This window comes from Carcharodon carcharias, chromosome 22 (genome assembly GCF_017639515.1).
Source record: "Carcharodon carcharias isolate sCarCar2 chromosome 22, sCarCar2.pri, whole genome shotgun sequence".
NCBI classification, from domain to species: domain Eukaryota; kingdom Metazoa; phylum Chordata; class Chondrichthyes; order Lamniformes; family Lamnidae; genus Carcharodon; species Carcharodon carcharias.
Window position 1 is genome coordinate 56,559,257 of NC_054488.1, and position 25,364 is coordinate 56,584,620.

The 25,364-nt window shown below is 41.7% G+C and overlaps 3 protein-coding genes across 8 annotated transcripts in view; 2 read left to right on the forward strand and 1 right to left on the reverse strand.

Moving 5' to 3' along the window:
- The first annotated feature begins 2,579 nt into the window (after positions 1 to 2,579).
- Positions 2,580 to 7,862, forward strand: LOC121293922 (telomeric repeat binding factor 2, interacting protein). Of its 2 annotated transcripts, none has more exons than XM_041217397.1 (3): positions 2,580 to 3,320; positions 3,784 to 3,917; positions 6,247 to 7,862. In XM_041217397.1, the coding sequence occupies exons 1-3, from the start codon at positions 2,627 to 2,629 to the stop codon at positions 6,742 to 6,744; spliced, it is 1,326 nt and encodes a 441-aa protein (XP_041073331.1). In that variant the 5' UTR covers positions 2,580 to 2,626; the 3' UTR covers positions 6,745 to 7,862. The 2 variants fall into 2 exon arrangements, with proteins under 2 accessions (XP_041073331.1, XP_041073332.1); XM_041217398.1 differs by having other exon boundaries at positions 2,580 to 3,008.
- A 3,794-nt stretch (positions 7,863 to 11,656) lies between these two features.
- Positions 11,657 to 23,417, reverse strand: LOC121293634 (probable ATP-dependent RNA helicase DDX5). 3 transcript variants are annotated; one of them, XM_041216785.1, is made up of 13 exons: positions 23,208 to 23,412; positions 22,438 to 22,609; positions 21,455 to 21,551; positions 20,345 to 20,478; positions 19,444 to 19,509; positions 19,218 to 19,359; positions 18,967 to 19,127; positions 18,461 to 18,633; positions 16,191 to 16,301; positions 14,812 to 14,873; positions 14,668 to 14,727; positions 13,142 to 13,366; positions 11,657 to 12,552 (listed from the first exon to the last, which is right to left on the reverse strand). In XM_041216785.1, the coding sequence occupies exons 1-13, from the start codon at positions 23,252 to 23,254 to the stop codon at positions 12,038 to 12,040; spliced, it is 1,965 nt and encodes a 654-aa protein (XP_041072719.1). In that variant the 5' UTR covers positions 23,255 to 23,412; the 3' UTR covers positions 11,657 to 12,037. The 3 variants fall into 3 exon arrangements, 2 of the variants coding, with proteins under 2 accessions (XP_041072719.1, XP_041072720.1); XR_005946577.1 differs by lacking the exon at positions 11,657 to 12,552 and adding an exon at positions 13,606 to 13,808 and having other exon boundaries at positions 13,224 to 13,366; positions 23,208 to 23,417; XM_041216786.1 differs by lacking the exons at positions 11,657 to 12,552; positions 13,142 to 13,366 and adding an exon at positions 13,815 to 14,563 and having other exon boundaries at positions 23,208 to 23,417.
- A 483-nt stretch (positions 23,418 to 23,900) lies between these two features.
- The window catches only part of LOC121293627 (centrosomal protein of 95 kDa-like), a 53,098-nt gene continuing 51,634 nt past the window's right edge, over positions 23,901 to 25,364 (forward strand). The window contains exon 1 of one of the 3 annotated variants that reach the window (XM_041216764.1): positions 23,901 to 24,130. In XM_041216764.1, the coding sequence (XP_041072698.1) occupies positions 24,109 to 24,130 (22 nt within the window). In that variant the 5' untranslated portion in view covers positions 23,901 to 24,108. The remainder of the gene's footprint in view (positions 24,131 to 25,364) is intronic. The other 2 variants (XM_041216765.1, XM_041216763.1) reach the window with 2 other exon arrangements.

Below are 25,364 nucleotides of genomic sequence, written 5' to 3' on the forward strand. Positions count from 1 at the left end.
ATAGGAGGTGGTATTCCTTCAGCTTATGTAGAGTTCATTGGAACACCACAGGAGGCGAAATGCAGAAAGGCCAGAGTGGAAGCAAGGTAGTGAATTAAAATGACAGGTGACTAAAAGCTCATAGTCATATTTGCAGACTGAATGAAGGTGTTCAATCTGCATTTGGTCTCCCCAGCGTGGAGGAGATTGCATTGTGAACAGTGAATACAGCAGACTAAACTGAAAGTACAAGTAAGTCACTGTTTCACCTGAGTGGACTTTCTCAGGCCCTGAACTGTGAGAAGGGAGGAGGTTATAGGGCAGTTGTTGCATCTCCTGCACATTTATGGGAAGGTGCTGTGAGGAGGAGTTTTTGGGGGGTGATTGAGGAGTGGGCCAGTGTGTCACGGAGGGAACAGTCCCTTCAGAAGGCTGAAAGTGGAGCAGGGAAGATTTGTGTGGTGGTGGTATCACCCTAAGGTGACGGAAATGGTGGAGGATAATTTGTAAAAGGCAGATGATGCTTGCCTCATCTAACTGAATCTTTTCATGAAGTAACAGAGAAGGCTGATAAAGGGATGTGGATATGGCAGTGGATGTTGTCCACATGGATTTTAGAAAGCTTTTGACAAGCTATCTTATAAAAGACTGGTTAACAAAATTGAAGCTCATGGAACAGATCAATGTCAGCCTGGATGAAAAATTGGCTTACGTACAGAAACCAGTGAGTTTGTGCAAAAGGTTATTTTTTGGAAGTAAGAACAGAAAATGCTGGAAATACTCAGCAGTTCGGATAGCATCTGTGGAGACAGAAACCGAGTCAACGTTCCTGGTCCACGACCTTTTGTCAGAATTGGAGGATGGGAGACAGGGGTGTTCAGTGCTATGGCTGCTCATGTATATATATATATATATATATATATATATACACACATACACACACAGAGTAAAATTCCAGAATTTGTGGATATCAAACTTTGAGGTGTGGCAAACTATGATGATGGTACTGATCAACTACAACAGGAGAGAGGTGGCTAACAGAATGGACAGACAAGTGGCAGATCATATTTAATACAGACAATTGTGAGGTGTTTCATTTTAGCAGAAAACATTGGGAGAGGCAATATGGCCTCAAAGCTATGTTCAAGTACAGAGGGATCTGGGGTTCATGTGCATAGATCTTTAAAGGTGACCAGGCTTATTCATAGAATAATTAACAAAGTATATGGACTCTTGGGCCTGATAAATATCAAGTGCAAAGCAAGGAAGTTGTGCTGTACCTTTATAAAGCTTTAGTTAGGCTACAACTAGATAGCCAAGTGGTTATGGTACTGGGTTTGTAACCCCAGGATCAAGAGTTCAAATCTCACAATGGCAAACTATGAAACTTCATCTGAAAAAGATGGAAACAGGCTTGTACTCGAAAGAGTTACAACTAGATGTGTGTGTCCAGTTGTGGTCACCACACTTTAGGAAGAATGTGAGGTCCTTGAGATGGTGCAGAAGAGATTTACCAGAATGGTTCTAATGATGGGGGATTTTAGTTAGGCTAGGCTGAAGAAGCTGAAGGAACAGCATCTCCTATTTTGACTGGGAACTTTAAAGCCTTCTGCAAAGATTAATCGCAGGCCTAAAGATTGGGAAAATCCAGCGCTCTGGCTGAATTTGGCAGGCCTGGGGATGGAGGGGCAGGATCTGACAGCAGGCCTGAGCCAAGCTGAGGTTCCGGCAGCCCAAGTTAGGGGTGGGGGTATCCATCAACACAGCTGGGAGGGATTGATCTGAGTATGGGGGAAGGGGTCTGGCTGCTGGCCCAAGTTGGACTGGGTGTCCAGTGTCCGACAGCCCTACACTCAGTAGGATATCCAGTAAGCCTGGGGGTTGAGGGGATGCTGATTGAGTGGGGGGCATCAGCTTTGGGAAGAGCAGCTGCTGAGAGTTGGGGGATTGGGCTTGGAGAGAGGTGCTTCTGAATATGTCTGTCGGGGGGAGGTAAGTTGGGTAGACGTGTGTGTGTTGGGGAGCAGTGTGGAGCTTTGAAGAAGCAAATTGCAGTGTCAATAGGTTTGAAGAGGCAGACTATATGTGGAATGTTGTAAGGGCATAGTTTCTGTCTGGTCAACTCTTTTGAGCCTCATGGACACTGTTGATGTTGTGCAAGCTGTCATAATGATGCTGGTTACAGAACATGTCTTACAGAAGACTACGAAGACTTCTTTATGTTACCAAAACGACCCTTCCATTGGTGTGTCTGAGTTTCGGGGCATCCAGCACCTATAGCTGGATAAACATCAATATTGAGAACAATGTACAAGACTAGTGGGGATAGGGATGCCCGCCTCTTTGAATACATTTGAGCCCAGCATGATCGGTTTTCAGTGTAGACATCTATCAGCGACCATCTCGCGTTGACAGGATACATTTGTTTACTACGTAAAGACAATCCCCCTCATTGAGGGAAGCGTGCAGCAATTGGAAGTACTAGTCTGTCCAATAGAAATGCAGCCTCCTCACACCACCCAATCAGGAGCTGACTCCCTCTATCACTAGCAGGCGTTTGTCCAGTAGCAGCGGAGGCTTTAATCCAGAAGTAGCCAATCACAGCCTCAGTTTGCGCCCGCCACTGGCCCGCATCAGGTCGAACCCAATGGCCGCCAACGCCGGACCTGCGGCCTCGTCTTCCAACCAGACCTTGTCCCACTCCCGGACTCTCTTCCTAGAAGAGGACGGCGTCCCGCTCCGCTTCTTCGTGCGCCCGGGGCCCACGAAGACCTCGCTGTTCCCGCTGATCGTCCACGGCGGCGGGGTGGTGTGCCGGCACCAGGAGCAGGGCGCCATCCTCCTGACGGAGCTGGGGGAGACGGGGCCGCTGCCGGCCGGCTACGTCGGGGCCCGCTACGTGCTGGACTGCGTGGAGAAGAACAAGCAGCTGCCGCTGGACGAGTACCGCCGGCGGACCTCCCGAACCACCGAGGCGGCAGGCTCGCTGCAGTCCGAGGCCTCGGAGGCCGGGCCGGCCGACGGCGCAGGTAGGATGTTCTTCAGCAAGCTGGAGGACGTTGCCATCTTGATGTACGTGCGCTCTTATGCCGGCGCAAATAGCGGGCGCTCGGTATGCGGGAGGAACCTGTGGAAGGAGATGGAGCGCATCCAGGTGACCGCCCACTCCTGGCAGTCCATGAGGAACCGCTACCTGCGGCACCTTAGCGGCCAAGAGCATCTCTACCAGCTGGACAGCCGCTCCGTCATCCCCACCGCCGTCTTTCCCCAGGTGAAGCGACCGGAGGAGAGCAGCGCTAAGCGGGATCCCGAACCAGAGGCAGCGGCTCAAGAGGCAAAAGGTGAGGAGGCCCTTCCGGCACCGGGCAGCGACGACTGTTTGATTGCCGGCACCCCGGCGGGTACTGCGCGTGCGATCGGCCGTCAACTACTGTGCGCATGTGGGAGACCGTCGGCAGCTGGCCCCATGATTTTAAGGGAAGTGTAGGAAGATGTCTCATAGGTTTATTTGTGAGGTCTTGTATGCAGAATTGTTACTGTACAAGTATACCGAGTAGTCCTTGTATTTCAAAGTAATTCATGGTGCGTAGAGTACTGTATAAATGCATTTTTTTTCCCTCCTGTATTCATTATAAAATCGCAGTGGTCTCAAAACAGCTTTAAAATTTATTTGTGCGGAAAATTGAAGTGATTTTATAAAAAAAAAGATGATTTTTTTTGTCAGACCTGGCTCATTCAATTGCCGCTTTCTTTTAAATTACCAGAAGTGTTGCTGGAGTAACAATGGTTGAACATATCTGATAGGTAACAAGCCTGACAGTTTCCAGCATGTCGACTTGGAATCTAATGAGGTAGCTGCCTCGGTTGAACAAGTGTCTGATGTAAATTCAGAGGAGGAATGCTTCAACGTGTTTCCTGTCGCTATCCGTGAATTTGAGGTAGGCGATAATTCTGGTTTCCTTAATGAGGGTTTTTGTTTTGTTTGAGCCTTGTGCCTATTTTTACAATCTGCCTGAAGTTCTTAACAGTGTACTGGTGTTGCCATGTTTATTCTCTCCTTCCCAAGGCAACATTAACTTGGTGGAAAGGGTGCAAACAGCTGGAATCTCCTTGGTTATGATGGTGCTTCACCTCAACAGACTAGACACCCAATATTCATAGTTTATATAAAAACACAACCCCACCTCCTCCAGTATAGCCTCCCTCCCCCTCAGCTGACTTGGGTTGCCTCCTGAAATGAACTGTGCGGTGGCAACATCAGTTGATGCAGAGGAGTGTAGAAAGATGAAGAAGACGATTTATCAAGTAATGGCTCTACACTGGAGTGTGATGTTTAATACCTATGCCCCTAGCCAAGCTGTTCCAGTACAGCTGCAACACTGGCATCTACTTGACAATGTGGAAAATCGCCCAGGGAGGTCCTGTCCATAAAGCAGAACAAATTTTAATATGATCAACTCCTGGGCCATTGGTTTACTTTTAATCATCAGCAAAGTGATAGCACTATTGAAATGGCACTGTATGAGTTTGTGGTGGGGTGGGTGTGTGGTAAGGTGTCATTTGAAATGCTGCACAAGCATTTTCATTTCACTAAATATTATTAACAATCCTATCGTTATTACATTCAATATCTACTTAATCTCTTTTTGCAGATGTCAGATCAGGGATCAGGATATGTTGGACAGAGCATGTTCTGATTTTACCATAAGTGATTTTTATGTCCACTGCAGCAGTCAGATGAGACTTTAGCATAACTATACCCTCATATCTTCTGATACTCTGGAGTATGACCAATTTGAGCCTTGCTGATTGTTATCCAAGTTGTAATTGGTATGAATTATAATTTGCAAATTCTTTTACATTAAATAGTGATATTTACACTTGACCCAATTAAAGATGCTCAGTGATTGAGATGGCCAGTGTTGGTGAGCCTGTGTTTTCACTGGTATTGGTTGCCCTGAGATGATGTTGCTGGGTTGCCTTGAGTCACTAAACTTTGCTGGTGCTCACATAATAATGTTGGGTGGGAAATTGCAGAATTCTGTCCCATTGACTATGAAGGGATGGCAGCATGTATTTATATAAGGGTGTTGTGTATCTTGGGGCATTTGAAGGTGATGGTGTTCCCATAACACAGTCTTTCGATGGAGTTTGAGTGGTTGGTAGATGTTGTAGTAAGCTTGAGGACTTGCAGTGTAAGTACTGCAGCCACAGTGCAATGATGATGGAGAATTGATCATGCACACTACTGAGTAGTGTGAAGTTGTAAAGGTACCCTTCTAGGTGACTAGAGAGTATTCCATCTCACACCTAACTTGGGCTTTGTAGATGGTGGGGCACTGAGTCAGATTTCTCCCACTTTGACCTTTCTGTCCTTGGCCTCCGACAGTGTCCTAATAAAGTTTGAGGAACAGCGCCACCTCTTTCAACTGGGCACTTTACAGCCTTCAAGACACAATCATGAAAGCAAAATGCTGCAGATGCAGGAAATCTTAAAATAGAAAATGCTGGAATGTTTCAAGTTCATATGACTTCTTCAGCTCTGAAGAAGTCAAATGGACTCAACGTTAACTGTTTTTCTCTCTGCACAGATGCTGCCAGACCTGCTGTGTTTTGCCAGAATTTTCTGTTACTTCTGGGCATAATGTTGAGTTTAATATTTTGGATCATAACCTCTGCCCATTTTAGTTTCTTTTGTTAGTTTCGCTTTTTCTAGTTTCTTAATTTCTTTTCTTTTGCTTTCAGACAGCAACTATCCTGCCAGTCACATCTCTAGATAGATCTTCTATTTCTTTACATGCCCCATCACCACTCCCTTTGGCCTTGCCAAAGTAACCATTTTGATATTTTGATTACATATGCCCTCTGACCTTATATGTGCCCTCCCATCTTTCCCTTCCCCCACCAACCCTTTACTTGCTGAAAACCTATTACATTTCCGAGGTCATTGACCAGAAATGTTAGCTCTCCACGGACGCTGCCAGACCTACGGAGTATTTCCTGGAGTTTGTTTTTATTAAACTGGGTTGGTGGTTTACTTGATTATAATACTCAGCATAGCCAGGTGATGAGAAGGGGGAAAATTGATTGGGAGATATAAATTTGTCACCTGGTTTGCCTATTCAGGAGCATTCTGAAATGAAACAGACCAGAGTTGATGGCTAGAGCACCTTCTATAAATGAGCTGTTTGAACCATATCTAGTTGCTTTGTGATAAGTTGTTTACTCCAAATGACTGACTTGAAATTCTTTTGTTCCTCATTCTAGGTTGAAGATGATACTCCTGAGCTGCTGGTAGAAGTCAGTGATGAAATGGGGACAGAAAAAGTCCCACGAGAGCAACAGATGGAGACTGACAAAGTGAATCCTGATGAGCATCGTACTAAGCATAAAGGAACTTTGGCAGAGTTTGTCATGGATAACGAGCAATCAGAATTAGACTCTCAGACACCAGTGGATGAGTTATCCTCCATGCCTACAGCCTCCCAGGATGAGGTGGAATGTGCAATTAGAGCTATCAATACATTGATGCAAACTCATAATCTGGATCTCTGTGCAGCCACACAGTTGTTATTGAAAAACAGCGGGGAGCTGATAGCAGCGTTACATTTTATGGAGACTGGTCACCGGCCAGATGGTTATCCTATCTGGACACACCAAGATGACCTCGACCTGGAGGATGTTGACACCAAAGTACAGGGGAGGTTAATCCAGAAATTTGGCTCGGAGAATTTGGCCAAACGCATCGCCTTTCGTAAAAGTTAACAGCAAATGGAGACATTTGGACTGTAACTTTAAGGAGGCAGGAGTTTGAACACTGTCCTTTTAGTCTTCAAGACCAAAGTTCACATCTGAATCTCACTGGACGGGATGCAAGTTTCTGCCAGTTGTATTCAAAGGAGTTGAGTAAAATCCCATTCATGAAACCTAAGTACAAAACTACCCCTAATTTGGCACAAATCTGGACCAGATATGGGAAATGGAAACAGGAGATAATCCATAAGAGCTGATCTAAAGAAGTTGAAGTGGTGATCTGAGTCTTGGGTTTTTTTTAATATAAGAAAAGGAATTTTGAATGGTCAATCTGTGCTCTGTCCAACTAAGTTGAGTTTGGAAGATATCAGCCAAGTATTAATGAATGTAACTTTTATTTTAAAAAAAACTTTCATTTGGCCTGTGGAGTAGGGAGAGAAAGACCATGTAGCAGTAGTTTCAGGAAGGGATTGTGCCCCCACAAGACCAAGGCTAGGCATGACCAAAGGAACGAATGGTGATAAGTGGCTTTGCACAGAAAACCACCTTATTAAAATTTGTAAAAAAAAGACCAAGTAAACAATTTCTTGGGTAAAATTTAAGAAGCACTGGTGATCTATTTAACACTAGCCAAATGTTCCTTTTGAGAAATTGAAATCTGCATTCCTGCAAATTCTACCATTCAAATAACTGTTACACAGGTGCAGTTTCTGGGCCTACCGCCTGCTAGGATGTTAAACAAGGAAAATTTTAAATTTGTAGGACAAAGCCCCCTTATCTGTCTGTAACTTAGGGTCTGTTTGGCTGAAAACATTGACCTTAATATTAAACCCTACAATAGGCAGAAGAGGTTCAGGGATTAAGAGATTTTAGGTACGGAATACCTAACATATAATTAGCCTTCCACAGTGCACTTGGAAGTCTGACTTCCTTGAGGAAACCTTTGGTTTCCCTTAACCACCTGATTTCAGGCTCCACCTCTTGCAATTGTGGACCTCTCTGACTTTCCAATTACTCATTCGGGTCTTCTGCTATGGCCGGCTCCTGGTGTACTTTCACACTCTCCAGCCTGTTCATTTGGCTGGTTCGTGGGCAGGAATTGGAGTGTAATAAAATCTTCTGTAACTTGCCTTTTTGGGTTCTTTGACTGTTCTATCTCTCTTGAACTCTCCCCATAAATATCAGGATCTGTGGCTTTGGGTTTTGTTTTGAAGCTAAATATGAAAAATTAGGTCTTATTTCAACTTGTTACAGTTCCAATAATTGTTAAACTGGTGAGGGTATTCCCTGTAGTCACTTCCTCTTCAAGCTCAGAGGATGCCACCACCATAGAGGCCACAGTCCATACCCTAGACTGATGAGCTATGGTTCTTGTATTGTCCTGCAATATGCTTAATTTATGCACTCCAATAAAATACACAGCTAATAACTATTGCAAATATCTAGCAGTATGCAAAAATACATGAGGGATAGGCGGGAGAAACAACTGGGCTCGAGTGATAATGTCAGGAGATATGAGTACAATAGTACTCTGTCCCCAAAGCAGTAAGTCATAAAACCTAGTGAAATATTTTACCTAATGCTAGTACACTCATGCTTGCACAAGTTGACCAATTTTGAGGTGATTATAGCTAGACCTACTCAGTGGTTTTCTCAGTCTTTGATCTTGTGTGGTGGTTAAAGGAAGACCTTTCCCCTCAGGTGATTGCTAATATCTGTATTGCTGATAGAATGGGGTGCCTTTCTGCAAGACACCAAGCTCAGGGCAATGACACTTTAGTCCGCCAGACATAGCAAGTGGAATTAAGAATTGAAAATGCACTGCTTTTAGACCATAGTCCAGAGCTAGTTCCTAAGTATATGGTTGGACAATATAATGGGCGTTCATATTTACCTAGACTTGCCAATACATGGCATGTTGTCAAAGTTTGCAATGACAAGTTGGAAATGTGGTTAACTGAGGATGAATAGATTTTGAGAACATCAACAGATTGGTGAAATGTTGGTGTCACCACACTCCCTTCACTTTACCTTAAACTCACTACAGCACATGACTCCCCCAGGTGAACTGTAACTTAAGAACAAATCTACAAAGGAAACTTAAACTCAAATCAAAACACTGGTTCTGGAGTGTAATGATTTACCCAAGCCCCCACAGTGCCCAATCACAGAAGGCCTAGTGTGCCAGCAGACACCACAGGGACACCTGACCACAAACATAGCTGCAGAAGAGGGGCAGCCAGGCTGGAGGAACCCCTCAACTGCCCGAACCTATTAATGGCCAACTTGACCAGGCCCAGGCTTACATCCAGAGATTGAACAGAAAACTTGTATTATAGATTAGTCAAATATCAAACATGGTACCATTACACCTTTGGTAGCCAAATTGAGTATATACTGTCCTGAGGCAGGTGGTTATGCTATTGTTTGAAGGACAGTAAATGTAACAGGTAAATTAAGTTTAAATTACCCTAATTCAATTCATCCAGCCAGCCAATCAGGAGGCTCCTGCCTACAGAACTATCCAAAGGGAGTAGAAAGAATCATTGTTACTGTTCCCATGTAAAACATCACTTCCTGTGCTTAAGCACAGGCTAATTGCTTAAGGTTTCTGTACATGGTCTGAAAGAAATGCTCGTTGCTTTTCATACTTTTTGCATTCTGGAATGTGATGGACAAAAAAGGTCCCATTGAGTTGCACTGGATTTGCACCAATGACCCATGGGTTGCATATACATTGACTTAAATCTCCTGTAAAATGTGGGTAATCTTGAGGTTGTTGGAAATTAGAGTGTTTAAAATGCCAATTCTGGAGATTGCCACATAAAAAAGTGAGGGGAGCAGATGATGTGTTTAGACCTCTACTCCACTGTCAATTTACTGCACTGGATTGTTTATTGCCCACAAGAATGACCAATATTGCAGGACCTGGCCCAGACAACTATAGAGAAAAGAGAAACAGAGGAAGAACTCTGTCAGTGAGATCTCTCCAAACCCACTTCAAGGACAGGAGACAAATTAGTGAAATCCTCAAAACATGTATGATATATGGAAGGAGTGGCAATAAGAGCCAACTCTCATACCAGAACTGTGTATTTCTATCGGCAATTGCAATGATTTGATTAGAGCAGGCAAGGGTAAAATGGCATGGAATTCCAAGACCCCAAATCTGATGCCTCATGCAACAAGAATATCAGCAAGTCATCTAAAACAGGGTTGTGGTGAAACTGTAACTCTTTCGAGTACAAACCCGTTTCCACCTGTTTCAGATGAAGTTACATTGTTTCATAGTTTGCCATTGTGAGATTTGAACTCTTGATCTTGGGGTTGCAAACCCAGTACCATAACCACTTAGCTATTTAGGCCAAGCAGTGGTGAAACTGTAAAATGACTCCAATAGCCCTTGACTGATACTTTGGGCAGGATTGGACCCAGTTTAGATTGGCCCCTGTGGCCAACTCACCCACCACCTGACAGGTATTGTCTAGGTTTAACAGCCATTTTGTTTAATTACCTTGCAAATTTAATTCTAGCAATCATTTACTTAAATACAGCAAATTAGGAATTCCTTTATTACAAGTTGTTAAAATACTAATCTAGTAAGTTGTACACAAGGGTTGTACACAAGGAAATTTGACTCATTATTCCAATCTAGTTCATTGGTATCTATTAATCCCACTTTAGCTTCCTTCACATTATATCTTTCAATCACTTGTTTCAGAATCCCACTTAATTGCTCCTGAAACATTTTTGATTCAATATCAGTACAATTTATCTTTGCTTAAAAAGGGGACTTTACTTTCAATTTTCTGTCCCAATTCACACTGGTGCATTCAAGCAATTAAGAACAGCAATTGTTCAAGAACAGAGGCAGATCTTTACCATTGGCTATTGAGCATTCCTATCCTCACTGGATGAAAACATTCAACATCCACTTGAAAGAGAAAAACAACTAAGGTCATTGTTCTCTTATCTACTTCCTAGGGCAGGAACAGAAACTGTAGGGCCAGTATTGCTTTGGCTGAGATTAGTCTGTTTGAGGATTGATCTTTGTTACAAAAGACAAATGCTGTATCCCTAATATTAAGACCAGTTTTAGGATCACCAAACAAGCAAGCTGTCCTAACTCCTATCTAGTCAGCTTGATTATTCAAAGAGATTTCTTTACGATACTGAAAAGGCCTATGTGGTATTTTTCCAGGTTGCTGTGCAGCTTAGGGGGAAATATTGATGGTGCCAAGTGCAAGGTTGCAGCATCCAGTTTGGTTAGACCCATGTCATGCTATCATATACTAGATCATGAGGGCTGCTTATGAGACAGATATTTATCTTGTTAGCCTAAATTACATATGACTGCACTCAGAAAAACTTTACTTACAATTGTTGTGCATAGTTAAATACTGAGCTATTGATCAATTGGGGAAAAACTTCCTCATCACTGGTCTTAAACTTGCTTTCCACAATTTTTAGTTTGTGACCCCTGTCCTACAGCCATGGTTTAATTGAAGTAGTGTTCTGGACATACATCTCCAATGGGAGGACCTCCCAGTTGAGACTTAAACCCAGCTCTGTTTATATCCTACCAGGGAACACTTTCATGGTTCTTCCCTGAACTGCCTTAGAGATGGTGACCAAAACAGAGATTATTAAGCATGATCTGACCACAGCATTCTACAGTTTAACCCAAGGGAGTAGCAATTACTTCAACACCTATAAATTTACCCTTAAATATTCTGTATGATGCATGCACATATACGCTGAAAAATCCATTGGCCTTCCAGAAGCAGTGGTGACTACACCACTAGTTTTAGCCCTAACAAACCACAAATTTAAAAAAAAAAAATACGAACTACTCAGTATGGACATGCAACTAAGTGAACAATGTAAACTTAAGTGCATTCATGCTCATGTATAGGCCCAGGAACCCATTTTTTAAATTTTTTATTTAAAATGACACTTTGGCAGTTACATACATACAGAACTCCAAGACTTTCAAACTTCCTTACTGGAAGGACATGCATCTTTACATACGCTGTGGTACTTTTATGCATAAGTTAAACTTGTATAATATCAATCTGCCATTCTAATAGAAAAACACTAACAAAAAATTTCCAAGGAATGTAAAGTAACAAAAAAAATTAAATAGTGGGGAAAAGTGCACCAATCCTACTGCTGCACTGCAGTCTTTCCTGGAATATCAATGGTTTCTAATCTTAAAGAACTTTCTCATCCTCTCCTCAAACAAAAAAAAAGGTACAGTACAAGTCAGAAGAGAATGAAAAAACTCAACACCTAGTTCAATAAGTTACTTCTGCATTCCTCCATATGCAAGAGGCATTGGGTAACCAGTCTGTGCCTGGAAACCCATTCCCATTAAAGGTGGGGGTGGATACTGATACTGAGCTCCCACAGATGGTTGCTGACCAATGCCATTGCTCTGCAAGGCATTAGGACCAGAATGACCACTTCCAAACTGCTGCACTTTGCCACCGATAGCCTTGTAACCATTTTGACTCTGATTGCCATATGAACCAGCTCCCTGGTTCACAGATCCCGGATAACTGGAGGAATTTCCAAACCTAGACATACTTCCAAAATTGTTCGTGGAGCTGAATTTCCCAGAACCAAAGGCATTTTGGCTGGCTGAGGGGTAACTTTGAGAGTTAAAACCATTCTCCCTGCCTCCTGGTCCATATACCCTGTCCAAGCTATCCCTATTCCTAAAACCATTATAACCCCCACCCCTGTTGGAACCAGAGAATCTGTCTCTTCTGTCATCACGGCGATCATCTTTATAGCCACCCCTACCCCTGGAACGACCTGTTAAAAATAAAACATTAGTACAATTACAAATCATATTTCAGAATTATGTACAATTTCAATTACTGACAAATAAACTTGATGCTCAACTGCCCATTGTGCATTCAACACAGCCCAAACCCCAGCCTTAAGCCCACCTTTCTATAAAAGCTACCATATCAACAAATCTGGCTAGTCTCCCACATATTATCCTGGTTTAAATTGTCCCTTGGCCTTACCCCTCATATCTCCATGCATTTCAAGCCCAATAATCTCACACCATGTCCCCATACCTTTGGTTCACCACCCCACCAGCAGCCATATTTTCAGTCACTTGGGTGCCACTCAATTCCACCCCCCCAAACTCCCAAAACCCTTCTACTTCCCTATCCTACTTCAAAATCCACTTGGTTTTGGTGATCAAGTCTATTCTCTCCTTTGGATAGACATTCATTTACCTAACCCCATCAAGCAACTTTGGCTCCAGAAAAATTTCTGGATTAAAGCATTATATAAAATTGAAGGTTGCTATTAAAATCCCAGTTTAGCCAAAGTTTTAACATCCTACAGATAAATTTTACTCAACTGGAAACTTATCAAGTATAGTTACCTGAACCTCTGTCTTCTACCATCTGTATTAGCTTTGGGTTGATAGCCTGATTTGCTTCACGAAGCACAGAGATAAGGTCATTTGCTTGCTTTATGTTGCCAGGAGTAAAGAACGTGTAAGCGGTGCCAGTTTTGGAACTGCGGGCAGTTCGCCCAATGCGGTGAATATAGTCTTCAGAGGAGTTAGGGTAGTCATAATTGATGACAAATTTCACATCTTCAACATCTGTAAAGTGTTGCAGTGTTGCAAAAGCAGGTGCAAATTATGCAAACCACAACAGTCAGATCAAAAACAGGAGTTAGCAATTGAGCAAACAGCTGCAGCATCATGACTGTAAAGCAAATGTTAAAACAACCCTTAGTTCAAATCCTGTGGGAATACTACTGTGGGAAGAGAAAACAATGCACACTCCCCTTAAAAAAAAAAGCAACCCAAAATCTTAGAGAGATACTTTGAGATCTTACCATTGGGAGTATGCATTCACTAGTCCATTCCCAAGTCAGCGAACTCCCCACATGTTATCAAGTGACATCCGGATGCTTCTACACAGTTGGGGCCACTTTGTACATTGTTGCCTCTTCATGTGCCATTCAGGACCTTAGAACAGTCAGGCAAGGTCCTTCCTACACATTCATGAGAAGCTCAGGATTCAGGCCACACTGCATGTCTTGCCAAGACCAAAATAGACTACAATTAAACAAAGCCCAATGGACACCTATATCCCCAATACCTCCCTACTCAGTTTTCCTTTTGACATCTCGTCTAGGCAAGCACTTCTAAGAAGCCAGTGTTCACTTGAGAAAATGTCTCTGTTTGGCAGGTCCTGACATGACTAATATAAAATAGGTGAGGGAGGAACTTAAGATGAGGGCATTACACTGCTGGATTCAGTGTTGTCTAAAGCTGGGGTCTACCAATCTTCACTAACTTGTGCCAGTACTCACCACCAATTTCTGAAAGAGGACCTTACTGATGTTAACGCTGCTCTCTCCATTAAAAAATAGAAACATGAAGCATTGAACAAAGTTTAACAATTAGATACTTGTTCAGCGCACTATTTTGGTAAACTCACTACAACTTGTAAAAAAAGGGAGTTATAATTTAGCTATCTTGGGGAGAAAAAAAATGAAACTAGGGCACAATAAAAGAGTGAATAAAAGTACACAAATGAACCAAAGATTTAATGAATGAGAAGTGGCAAGTGCTTCAAGTCATCCAGGGCGAGAACAGGTTTTTAGGGTGGCGGGCTAATGTTGACCATTCTGCCTTTTGAAGATTACTGGCACACAATGCTCTCTGCTCAGCATCTCTGTACTCGACTGGATAGCTGCCAGCCGATCACATCGATTAGTCCTCCTTCCCCTCTCGAGTCCTCGAACTGTCATGCCTAGGCCCTGCCACAAAGACTGCACCTTTACACAACTTAGAAAAAAAACGCAAAAAAATGTTAAAGAAAGCAATGATATACTTTCTTTAAATCTTTGAATAAAGTGGGGAAAGACAAAAGTCGAATTGGCATTACTAACCTAAACCTCTAGAAGCAACATCTGTGGCAATAAGGATTGGTGCTTTGCCTGACCGAAACTCTGAAAAAAAGAAAAAAAAAGTTAGATCATGCACACTTAGAAATGCAAGAGGATAGATCAAGTTCAAGCTGGAGCACTACTTACCATTTAGAACCCAGTCACGTTCTGGCTGACTCTTGTCACCATGAATACACATTGCTGGCCATCTGTAAACAGCAAACCGATTACAAATGAAATAGTTCAGAATTTTTTTAAAAAGTGTTCTAGATTAAAGTGCATAAAAACACTTTCCTACAAACAAAGCTCAACAGTTCAAATCCATCTTAAGTGCATGTTTTGCACACCAATTGCACAAGCTACAAGAGATGCTCAGAATTTGGAGCAGTTTCTTACTCCTAACCTGAAGCTAGGTCCTACTTTGTCCTGTCAATTAACTTGAGCTAAAGGCACAGATTAGGTGGAATGTCATATAGCTTTAAGAAAAGCCTCCTTGCATTGAAAAAAAATCTGGCCATTTGAACTGAGCAAAGTGGCAATTTAATACTCAACTAAAGTTACATAAGATTTCGAACTGAAAGCAACATTACACTTGCTAGCTTATTCATGTATTGCTTCCATCACCTACTCAACTTGGAAACTCAGGAGCAGCCATGTATGTAGCTGTGGCTCAGTAGAGCACACAATGGACATTTATTTTGTTGGTCTACCAGGGGAATTTTCCAGATCACCACACTGGAGGCTACCAACAATTAAATTGTGTAACAAAAACAGAAAAATGTTAAAAAGGCTTTTGCTTTCAGATCCAAGTAAGAAAAATCTAAACATGCAAAGAAAAACAAAGCAGGGACAGTTTACAGTCTGAAATTAACTCAATGTTACATCTAGTTGTGAAGTGCCTAATTAAAAGACTAATTTCTCACTTGGCACACCTGCTCTAGGCACATGTTTCTTGCCCTCATTTTCAATCCCTTTGATCCTGCAAAGATAACTGTCATTCATTCATTCTCTCCTGTCTTTCATCCCATCATCCTTGTCCCACTTACTCCTTGCTCAATCTATTGCCTCTAATTGATTAAAGGTCATCCTGACCTAACATGTTAACTGTTTCTCTCTACAATACTGAGTATTTCCAACATTTTCCAAATTTCCAGCATTCAGTTGGAATATCATACACATTTTAAACAAACTGTTTCATACTAAGTTTATTTCCTACTTTAATTTGGATCTTTTCAATACCCCCAACCTGTTGGCAAAACCAAATGTGTATTTACAACTACAACCATTCTGGACAGAAAACAATTCATTAAAGTAATTCAACTTGGCACCAGTTCAAAATAGAAAGCTTATTTGCAAAACAAGTGAGCACATCAGCAATCAATTCAATTTAATGAAAACAAGCTGAATATCTGTTCAGACAGAAGCCATCTCAAGTGGCACTTTAGCTTATTTTGACAAAAGATAATTACAGAATATCCTGTATCATAAGTGATTAACAAATGTAGGCAAGTTTAACAATTACTCACCCATCCCTTCTCATTCGCCTTGTAAGCTCATCACATCTCCGTTTGGTCTCCACAAAAATGATAGTTTTGTTTTCTTTTTCACTCATTATTTCCTCCATCAACCTCAGCAACCTAGAAATTTATCAAAAATGAAGTTTTAACATCACTGCAGCTTAAATTATAACAAGAACACAAAAGGCTGCAAAGAGATTATGGACAAATGGACAAGGTTGCATCCTTGGGGTTACCATTGACCAGAAACTGAACTGGACTAGCCATATAAAGGCAAAATACTGCTGGAAATCTGAAACAAAAACAAAAAATGCTGGAAAAGTTCAGCAGGTCTGACAGCATCTGTGGAGAGAAAGACAGTTAACTTTGAGTCCATATGACTCTTCTTCAGAGCCATATAAACACTGTGGCTACAAGAGCAGGTCAGCGACTGAGAAATTCAGGAGGGTAACTCATCTCCTGACTCTCCAAAGCCTGACCACCTGTGACAAGGTATGTCACAAGTGTGATGGAATACTCTCCACTTGCCTGGATGAGTGCAGCTCCAACAACACTTGAGAGGCTTGACATCATCCAGGACAAAGCAGCCTGCTTGAATGACACCCCATCCGCTACCTTCAAAATTCACACCCTCCACCACCACCATGGCAGCAGTGTAGACCTTCTACAAGATGCACTGCAGCAACGCAGCAAAGTTCCTTTGACAGGACCTTCCAAACCTGTGACATCTACCTCCCCAGAAGGTAGAAGGGCAGCAGGTGCATGGGAACACCACTACCTGCAAGTTCCACTCCAAACACACCATCATCTTTTCACTGTTGCTGGGTCAAAATTCTGGAATTTTAACAAAACTGTAGTGTACCTATACAGACTGCAGCTGTTCAAGGCAGCAGCTAACCACTACCTTCAAGGGAAATTAAGGATGGGCAATAAATGCTGGCTTGGCCAGCAATGCCCATATCTTGAACAAAGGTACACTAAGCAATTAGGAAGGTAAATAGCACATTGACCTTTATTGCAGAGGACTGGAGTACAAGAATAAAATCTTGTTACAGTTGTACAGGGCTAGGGTGAGGCCACACCTGGAGTGCAGTTTTGGACTCCAGGATATACTTACATTCAAGGCAGTATAGCTAAGGTTCACTAGATTTTTCCCCAGATAAGAGGCTGAGTAAATTGGGTCTGAAGAATAAAAAAGGTGATCTCATTGAAATGTACAAGATTCTCAAGGGGCTTGATAGAGCATTCCAGACAGAGAGGGAGCGTGGATGCACCAACTCAGTGAAGGCAGCGATAAGATTTTTGATCTTAGAAAAGCAATACAAGGAACAGGCAGAAAAGCAGACTTGAAGCAGAAGATCAGCCATGATCATACTGAATGGCAAGAGCAGGGTAAAATGGGCCATATTGTTTGCTCCTGCTTCTAATTATGTTCTTATGACTGATGAGAATTCTGTGGTTAAATCATAAAAAATGAATCAAGAATTTAATATGTCAAGTAAATATCCTAGTATAATACTGAGACATAGGCCAAAACCTCAGTTCTGGATAGCCAGAGCAACTCAAAATCATTGGCTCAAATATTTTCTTCCCTGTCTAATGCTCTAGATGCTCAGGTACATTAGTTAAGGCTTTGCTATGTAACCAGTTTCACAGCTCACTATTTGTTTTGATAGACTGTCAAAAGATACCATTTGAAGGCAATTAAAATGGCACAGCAGAGACAACATCTAGAGATGTCTTCAAACTGTCAGGACCTTTGACCCAAAAAACAGGGTGCAATTTACTGGGGAAACAATAAAATGAACTAATTTCAGTATTTTGGTCATTAGTTTGAGATTACAAGTTTAAAATATATTGTTACAGCTATTCATGTCAGGAACATTTCCAAATATCTCTTCTGAGGAGGAAGAGAGAGAACAAAAACAGCACTAATAAGAAAAATAAAATGATAAATCAGAGATAAACTCAGTCTCTGGCTGCTAGAATAATGTAGTAGCTTCAGTGATGGAGAGGAAGAGATTTGGACATGACCCCAGAAACCACAATATAGACTTGGAAGGCAAGGGTTACTTGCAAGATAGCTCCTTTTTATCTAGGAAATTATCTGGCTGCTCCAGGAGAGCTCAGACTCCAGCAGATGCATTAAACAAAATTCCAAGAGATGCAAGACCCAAGTTTCCCTTTAGGATAAAAGTGATGCAATGCAGAGGTGAGGTTAAAGATTTACTCAATCCGTAGCAAATCATGTATCCAAAAATTATCTAAATCTCACTTACTTATCATCTTTCTCAACCTCTTGGCACACATCTATAATCTGCAAGATGTTATGATTGGCACTAAGTTCCAATGCACCAATGTTAATCTGAACATATTCCTTCAAGAAATCTTCAGCCAACTGTCGAACCTCTTTGGGCCAAGTTGCACTCCACATCAAAGTTTGTCTGTCAGGCTATAGAGGAAAGAAATTGCAATATTTAAAATAGCCCACAAAAAAGGGGGTGATAACAAGAAATCAATTTCTAAGTTATACATTCCTCCCCCCCACCACAAGACATCTGAATAAACACTTATTGTTTTAAAATCTGTTCTTAGTCCAATGTACTTTTAACTTGATCTGCACCTGCTCTAGAGTGACACACTTGGTCAACTAACAAATTACAACAGAAAGACATCTGTAGTCAGCTTTAAAATGGCTCTGAATAGACTAATTAGTCAGACATTTTAAATAAACTATTAGCAAACATTTAAGTTGTGGGTCCTTTTAAAAACAAAAGTCACTTACCCGGATCTGTTCGACAATTTTCCTGATCTGTGGTTCAAAGCCCATGTCAAGCATGCGATCTGCTTCATCAAGTACCAGATATGTACATCTTCTGAGATTAGTCTTTCCAGCTTCCAAAAAGTCTATCAACCTACCAGGTGTTGCAATACAGATTTCCACACCTACAACATAGAAGATAGACAAGACACTGATTTATCATGAGCATTACTTATAAATGCAGATTATAACATCAAAGTCTTAGCAAACAATACCTCTTTCAAGATCCCGAATCTGTGGGCCCTTTGGCGCTCCTCCATAAATACATGTTGATTTTAGACGGGATGCTCTTCCATAATCATGTGCCACATGTTGTACTTGTTGAGCCAGCTCTCTGGTGGGTGCCAGTACTAGACACTAAGAAAAAAAATTAGTTTGTAATCTAATGTCAAATTTCAATCTGCTAGCAATTAGTGTAATCCAACTTAATATGCAACTTACTATAGGACCATCTCCACGTTCCAGGAAAGGCTGGTGATTTATGTGGACAATTGCAGGCAGCAAGTACTGCAAAAAAAGACAATTACCAAATTATACAGACTTCGAATCAGAGGGTCAGAAGTAGTTCAAAATTCTTATCTATACAATTAAGAATCCTCAGTTGGTCAGTTAGGGGCAACACAAGTCACTTTGTAAGGCATCAGGTTAAACCCGATTGATACAGCATTAAAATCTCCTTCAGGTAACCTGTAATTTATGCAGTTTGATACTTTAAGTTACTGCATCTGACAAAGCAAATTAGAAAAGCTCATTTATACACTGCCTTCCTAATTCTCAAAACATCTGAAATGCTTTGAAAAAGACATTCCTTTTTGAAATGCAAGATAAAAAATCCCGCTGTCCTATTTTAAGGACAGTGGAGCTTAGTGTCCAGGCTAATATTTACTCCCTCAAAGAGGATCACAAATCTGATCATTATCACGTTGAGAGTGCAGGAGCTTGCTGTGCACAAATTGGCCAGTGTTTCCTATACTAAGTTAGCTCAAAAAGTAGCTTGTAGGGTACAAAGTACTGAGATATCCAGTGGTCATGAAAGGCATTATATAAATGCAATTCTCTCTTTCAAGCGAGGTAGCCATTTACACACAGTGAGGGCCATTATGTTTGGTGACGCTGGTTGAGGGATAAACATTGCCAGCATTCAGAGGAGAATGCCTTTGAGAAATGCTACAAGAACAGACAGGAACTGTGGCAAGATGTCGCACCCATAAGACTACTTGCAACAGCATAGCACTGCATATCTACTGCATTAAAACAGAGGTCTAAAGCTAAGTACTCAATGCTGGACTTAGACAAATTCAAAATTCTGGTTCAGACAAGTCAATAGCACAGGTATACTTACAGCAAGTGTTTTACCAGATCCAGTCTGTGCAATTCCAACCATGTCCTTGCCACTAAGTGCAACAGGCCAACCTTGAGCCTGAATAGCAGTTGGTTCTGTGAAATTTTGCTGCATCAAAACATCCAATACATATGCTGTGGAAGGGGTGGAGGAAAGGAGCAAGGATTATAAAAAGCAAAAGTTTTAACTGGAACAGCAAAAAGAGGAAAAGAGTGTTTGTACTGTGTTTTTGGCAGGAAATTTTATATTGTCTATTATGTCAACTAGCCAAGATCCTCAAATACTAGTCACTGCCCAAACTACTTTGCTGACACGATACATGCGAAAATAAAAAGAGTAGCCTGCAGTTATGGCTTTGGTAGCTTGTGTGTCAGCCAGATCAGAAATGATCTGGTATTGTATAGCTTAGTGCTCCCTCCCCTCCTGTCATTCACTCCAATGTTAGTCCAGAATACATAGAGAGGTCTCCAAAGAAATTGACACGACTTCCTTCCTCAATGTATTTATTGATATTAGATTGAAAGATGCTGTGTAAGAAAATGTTCTATTTGTTTCTCCAAGGACAATCATTCCAACATATTTGCTATTCAAATTCAGTTGACTACATCCCAGAAAGAACTTCAGACAGCCCTCTCATTAAAATAACAAGACACACCCTCAAACTAGATTCTAGTAACCAGTCTGGACTAGAACCTTCCATCATTTCTCTCCCATCCCCACCCTTGACAATTATCCCTCGCTGGGTACAGTTCTACAGGCAATGCAACCCATGGGGTTATCTTGGTCATCAACTTAATCACCACACCCAAAATCTACACTGCCACTGGATACTGTGGAATAGTGACTAGGAGCTACCAAATAAGGCCATAACCTCAGATCAGTTAACTGTGCAGTAGACTGAATGTGAAACCTTATGCATAGTAACCACAGCGCTGGAGTTAATGAGACTGCAGCAATCACATCAAGGGCTTACACCAATACCACAAAATTCTACCGAACTAACAGCATGATTACAAACAACTTCATCTGTGTAAAGGGTACTGTTCACTACAATGAGGTTACTTGCTTCAAAAGTAAACCAAAATTTCAGTGTACAGCTACTATACTTACTTGGAAAACTTGCTTCAACAAAGTTGAAAACTGGTTTAGGACAACCAAGTCCTTTTACTGTGATTTCTTTGCTTCTTCTGTATTGTTCAATTTCTTGCTGCAATAATTAACAAGATCCAATTATTACCATTTAAATTTCTATTTCAACTTCAACCCTGTTCAGCTATTCAATGAGATCATGGTTGTTCTGTGAACTCAACTCTGCCTTTCCCTGTGTAGGCCTTAATAGTTTAACAAAACATCATTTGATTTAAAATTGATTGGACCCAAGCATCACTTACAGTTTACAGAAGAGTTTCAAACATCTGCCACCTTTTACATGTAGATCCAATAGTATCAATTTACATTAGATGTAGAGTGCTTAGCCACAAGCTGTATATTTAACTGGAAATATTTAAAACTAGACATTACATTTGACAAGCCAATCAGCCAAAGTTCAACTGAAATGAAATAAAAGGCAAGTTCATAAACCACCGGCATTTTGTAACTGATAGCTTTTTCAATGAGGAAGTAAAAAGCTAAGATTTATGTATGTGATTCGCAATCGCTTCTGAGGGAAGATGTCCACCAGGGGGAAACCAAACATTAGTTCAGAATACACTACTTTATGAAACATCTCTGTTCAACAGTATGTATATTCTAGTGGGCGGGGAAAAGTTGGTCCATTCGTGACTAATGGGAATGAATCATCGGCACACTCAGGAATAACCCATCAGCTACAAGCGTCATCCCAACATCCTCCACAGTCTTTGCCAAGCCAAAGACTATTATCGGGCTGATTTTTTTTGTTTTAAAAAGTGGCTTCCCCTTTTACAACCCCATAGCTGAAAATTAACTTTAAAATGTAAGGATTATAATTTCCTCCGGGACTAACTATTTGATTTTGCGAATTTATTTCACCGCCACACGCTATGTTCATTGGGTGGGTGGGGGAAACAGAGAGAGAGAGAGAGAGAGAGAAGAGAAATGCCAGCCGGCCATACCACAGGTCGGTTCAGCACGTCAATGTGCTCGACGTAGAAGTTCTTCTCGAATTTGGGCAGCTCCTCCAAGTCCCATTTTCTCTTCCTCAGCTTCTCCCCCGGTTGCCCAAATTTCCTGCCGGGAGGAGGCGCGTTCCTACTACCGCCGAAGCGAGGTCCACCCGAACCGAACCTGGAATAAGATCAATAAAAATGTACACACCTTTCGAGGAAAATGAAGCACATGTCAGGTTTTTTTTTTAAAAAAAACCCCAGACATAAAAGACACCCCCTTCCCTCCCACCCACCCACCCCCCACCTTCACACACAAGAGACACAGTGAAGCACTTCACCAGGTAGCTTATCGTGTCCTCGTTTCCGTCTCCCCACCCGCACAAAAAAAAAATCACCCGGCCATTTTAGATACAAGGAAGAAACCTGCTACACGAGGTCAAATGGAGCATCAAATATAAAAAATATATTTTAAACACAAAATGAAGCCGTGACACGACTAAAAAAACCCACATTGGACGAATGCGTAAAAATGAACGGAAGACAAAACGATTAAATCAAATTTGCGATCGAACAGTCTTCACAAATAGTTTGTTAAAAAAAAATATTTTTTTTTTAAACTAGTACAACTCACGCACTCAATAAATACCGATCGAGCTTTTGTTTTAACGGACCGCATGGCGGCCACTCCTCATCCATCAGAACGGAACCGGCTTTTTTTTTTATCGGGAAAAAAAAAACCGAACATGCATCTTTTTTGAAGAAAAACACAAACTCACCCGCCACGCTCCCGACTACGGTCGCCTCTATCGTAACCAGGCATCATTCAAAAAGCGAAGAGGAGAAAGGGGGAGAGAAAAAAAAAAATGAGACGCCTGACGCTCGGATGTAGAGCTGTGTGTGAGAAAAGGGAGGAAGCCGGTTGAAAGCTGAAGCCAAAATGCCGGTTCCTTGTCCGCCTTTAGTCAAAGCCGGCGAGAGAGAGCCCGGAACTCATTCCGCATATCCATCCGCAATTCAAAAACTACGTCGCACCAACTCTGACCCAAATACCCCTTCCTCCCTTTCACCCGCTTGTCGCTTCACCCCTGCACATTTAACCCCTCTTGAAAATGCACTTGATCCATTCTCCTCGCGTCAGGGTGCTTTTTAAACCATGATTCACCACCCATCTTCGATTTGACAGGACCTACTTCGTCTCGCTGATGACTACAAGTGAGCGAGGAAAGGCTCTTTCTTCCCCTTGACGACCGGATGACGTCAATCAAACGGCGGAGTGGAAAAGGAGCAAAATAAATAGATAATAATTAAAAAATAAATATTCGCGGAGAATGCTGCTTATACATCACGGGTGGGTGGATAGGGAAACATGTAGGGGATTTTGCTTTAATTAGAGAAAAATAAAACGGGTTCGGGGCGGAGCCTGAGCTTGTGACGCAGTTCCGCAGGTGGGCGGTTGGTGACGTCATGCTGGAAGCCAATCAGCGGCGAGAGACAGTTTAAATGTACAGGGCCCAGTGGCTATGAAAGTGAGCAGAGGGCAAAATGGGTGAAGTATAGGCAATGTGAGGGATTGGCATTTTTATTTCGTTTTTTAAAAATATCGTTAAAAGTTGTTCATTTCGTCGAGAGTTGGGGGGGTGGGGGAAGAATTGTACCGTTTCCATTCCGTGTGACAGGATGGAGGTGCAGGATGAGAGAGGTTGGTTCATGTTGACTTGTCTTCAGCAGTAGGCCAGCAATAACACTGGTAACTTTCCCAGTAAACTTTTCCACTTTATTTTTTTTTAAACCCCGTCAGCTGCCATGTCTTTTAATTTTTTATCCCATTTATTTTTGTTTCCAAGGATTGTTGGGTTATGTCAACCAGGAAATGGTTTTGCCCTCCCCTCAGCTGTGTCGTCAGATAATTAGCCATGGTCCACAAAAGACCAAAGGCATCTCTCTCTCTCTCTCTCTCTCTCTCTCTATTTAAAGAACTGGTTACGTATAACTTGATGGGGCATCACCCCTTAAGTGTAGGGCAAGGCGAGGCTATGAGCTACCACAGCTGGTATGGCGATTGACAACCGTTGGTGTCATTCTGTATCGCACTCTAACTCAAGTGTCACGGTAACCAGGCACTTTCTTGTAGGCGCCAGTTGAAGCGGTTAAAATAATGGGTGGGGAGAGGACGCCCAGCATGCTATTAATAAAATTGATTGCCAGTCTAAATGACTATTTCAGTGTGTTTTATTCTCCAAATATCACTTTTATTTCGATGTAAGTTTTTTGCTGTCTCTTCCCCCCCCCCCACCCCCGTAGTTTTAAATTGAGGGGATTAGTGTGATACCGGTAACAACTTCTTCTTTCGAAGCTTCTAAAAACATTAAAAGTATTGAAATGGAATTTCTATTGGTTTCGCCCTCTCTTGCCTTCGCGTAAGCTGGATGAGGGACTGCGCCTTCCCTGTTGGTTGTCGAATCGAAAGTGCTGATGCTGATCTGTGGCGCAGCATATTCTAGCCAGGCTGTACTTTCCAGTGTTTTTTTCCAGTTTTTTTTTTTAACCAATGCTTTGGTTTCTGCTCTATTCTTCCGTACCTGCGTTTGACTTTAATACGATTTCACTCATGGGGCTTGATTATATATAATAGGAGCTAAAATATTTATTCAAAATAAACTATGGAGTTCCAAGTTGTCATCTTGCTAGATGTTGTAACTAATTGCTATAATGTATTGTGAAATATTGAACCTTGGAGCTATTGGTATATCAAGAACTTCTGGATTAAAAATCACTTGTACTTCTTGAAACCCTTGTAATTCATATTGTAGCTACTTGTATGTTTGTAAGGCCTAGTAAAGTTCGTCTTGCAATTGTCATTACTGGATTGTTGCAAACTATACTTCAGTATAGTGCTTGTAGAAAATATTTGTTTAAATATACTCCACCCTCCC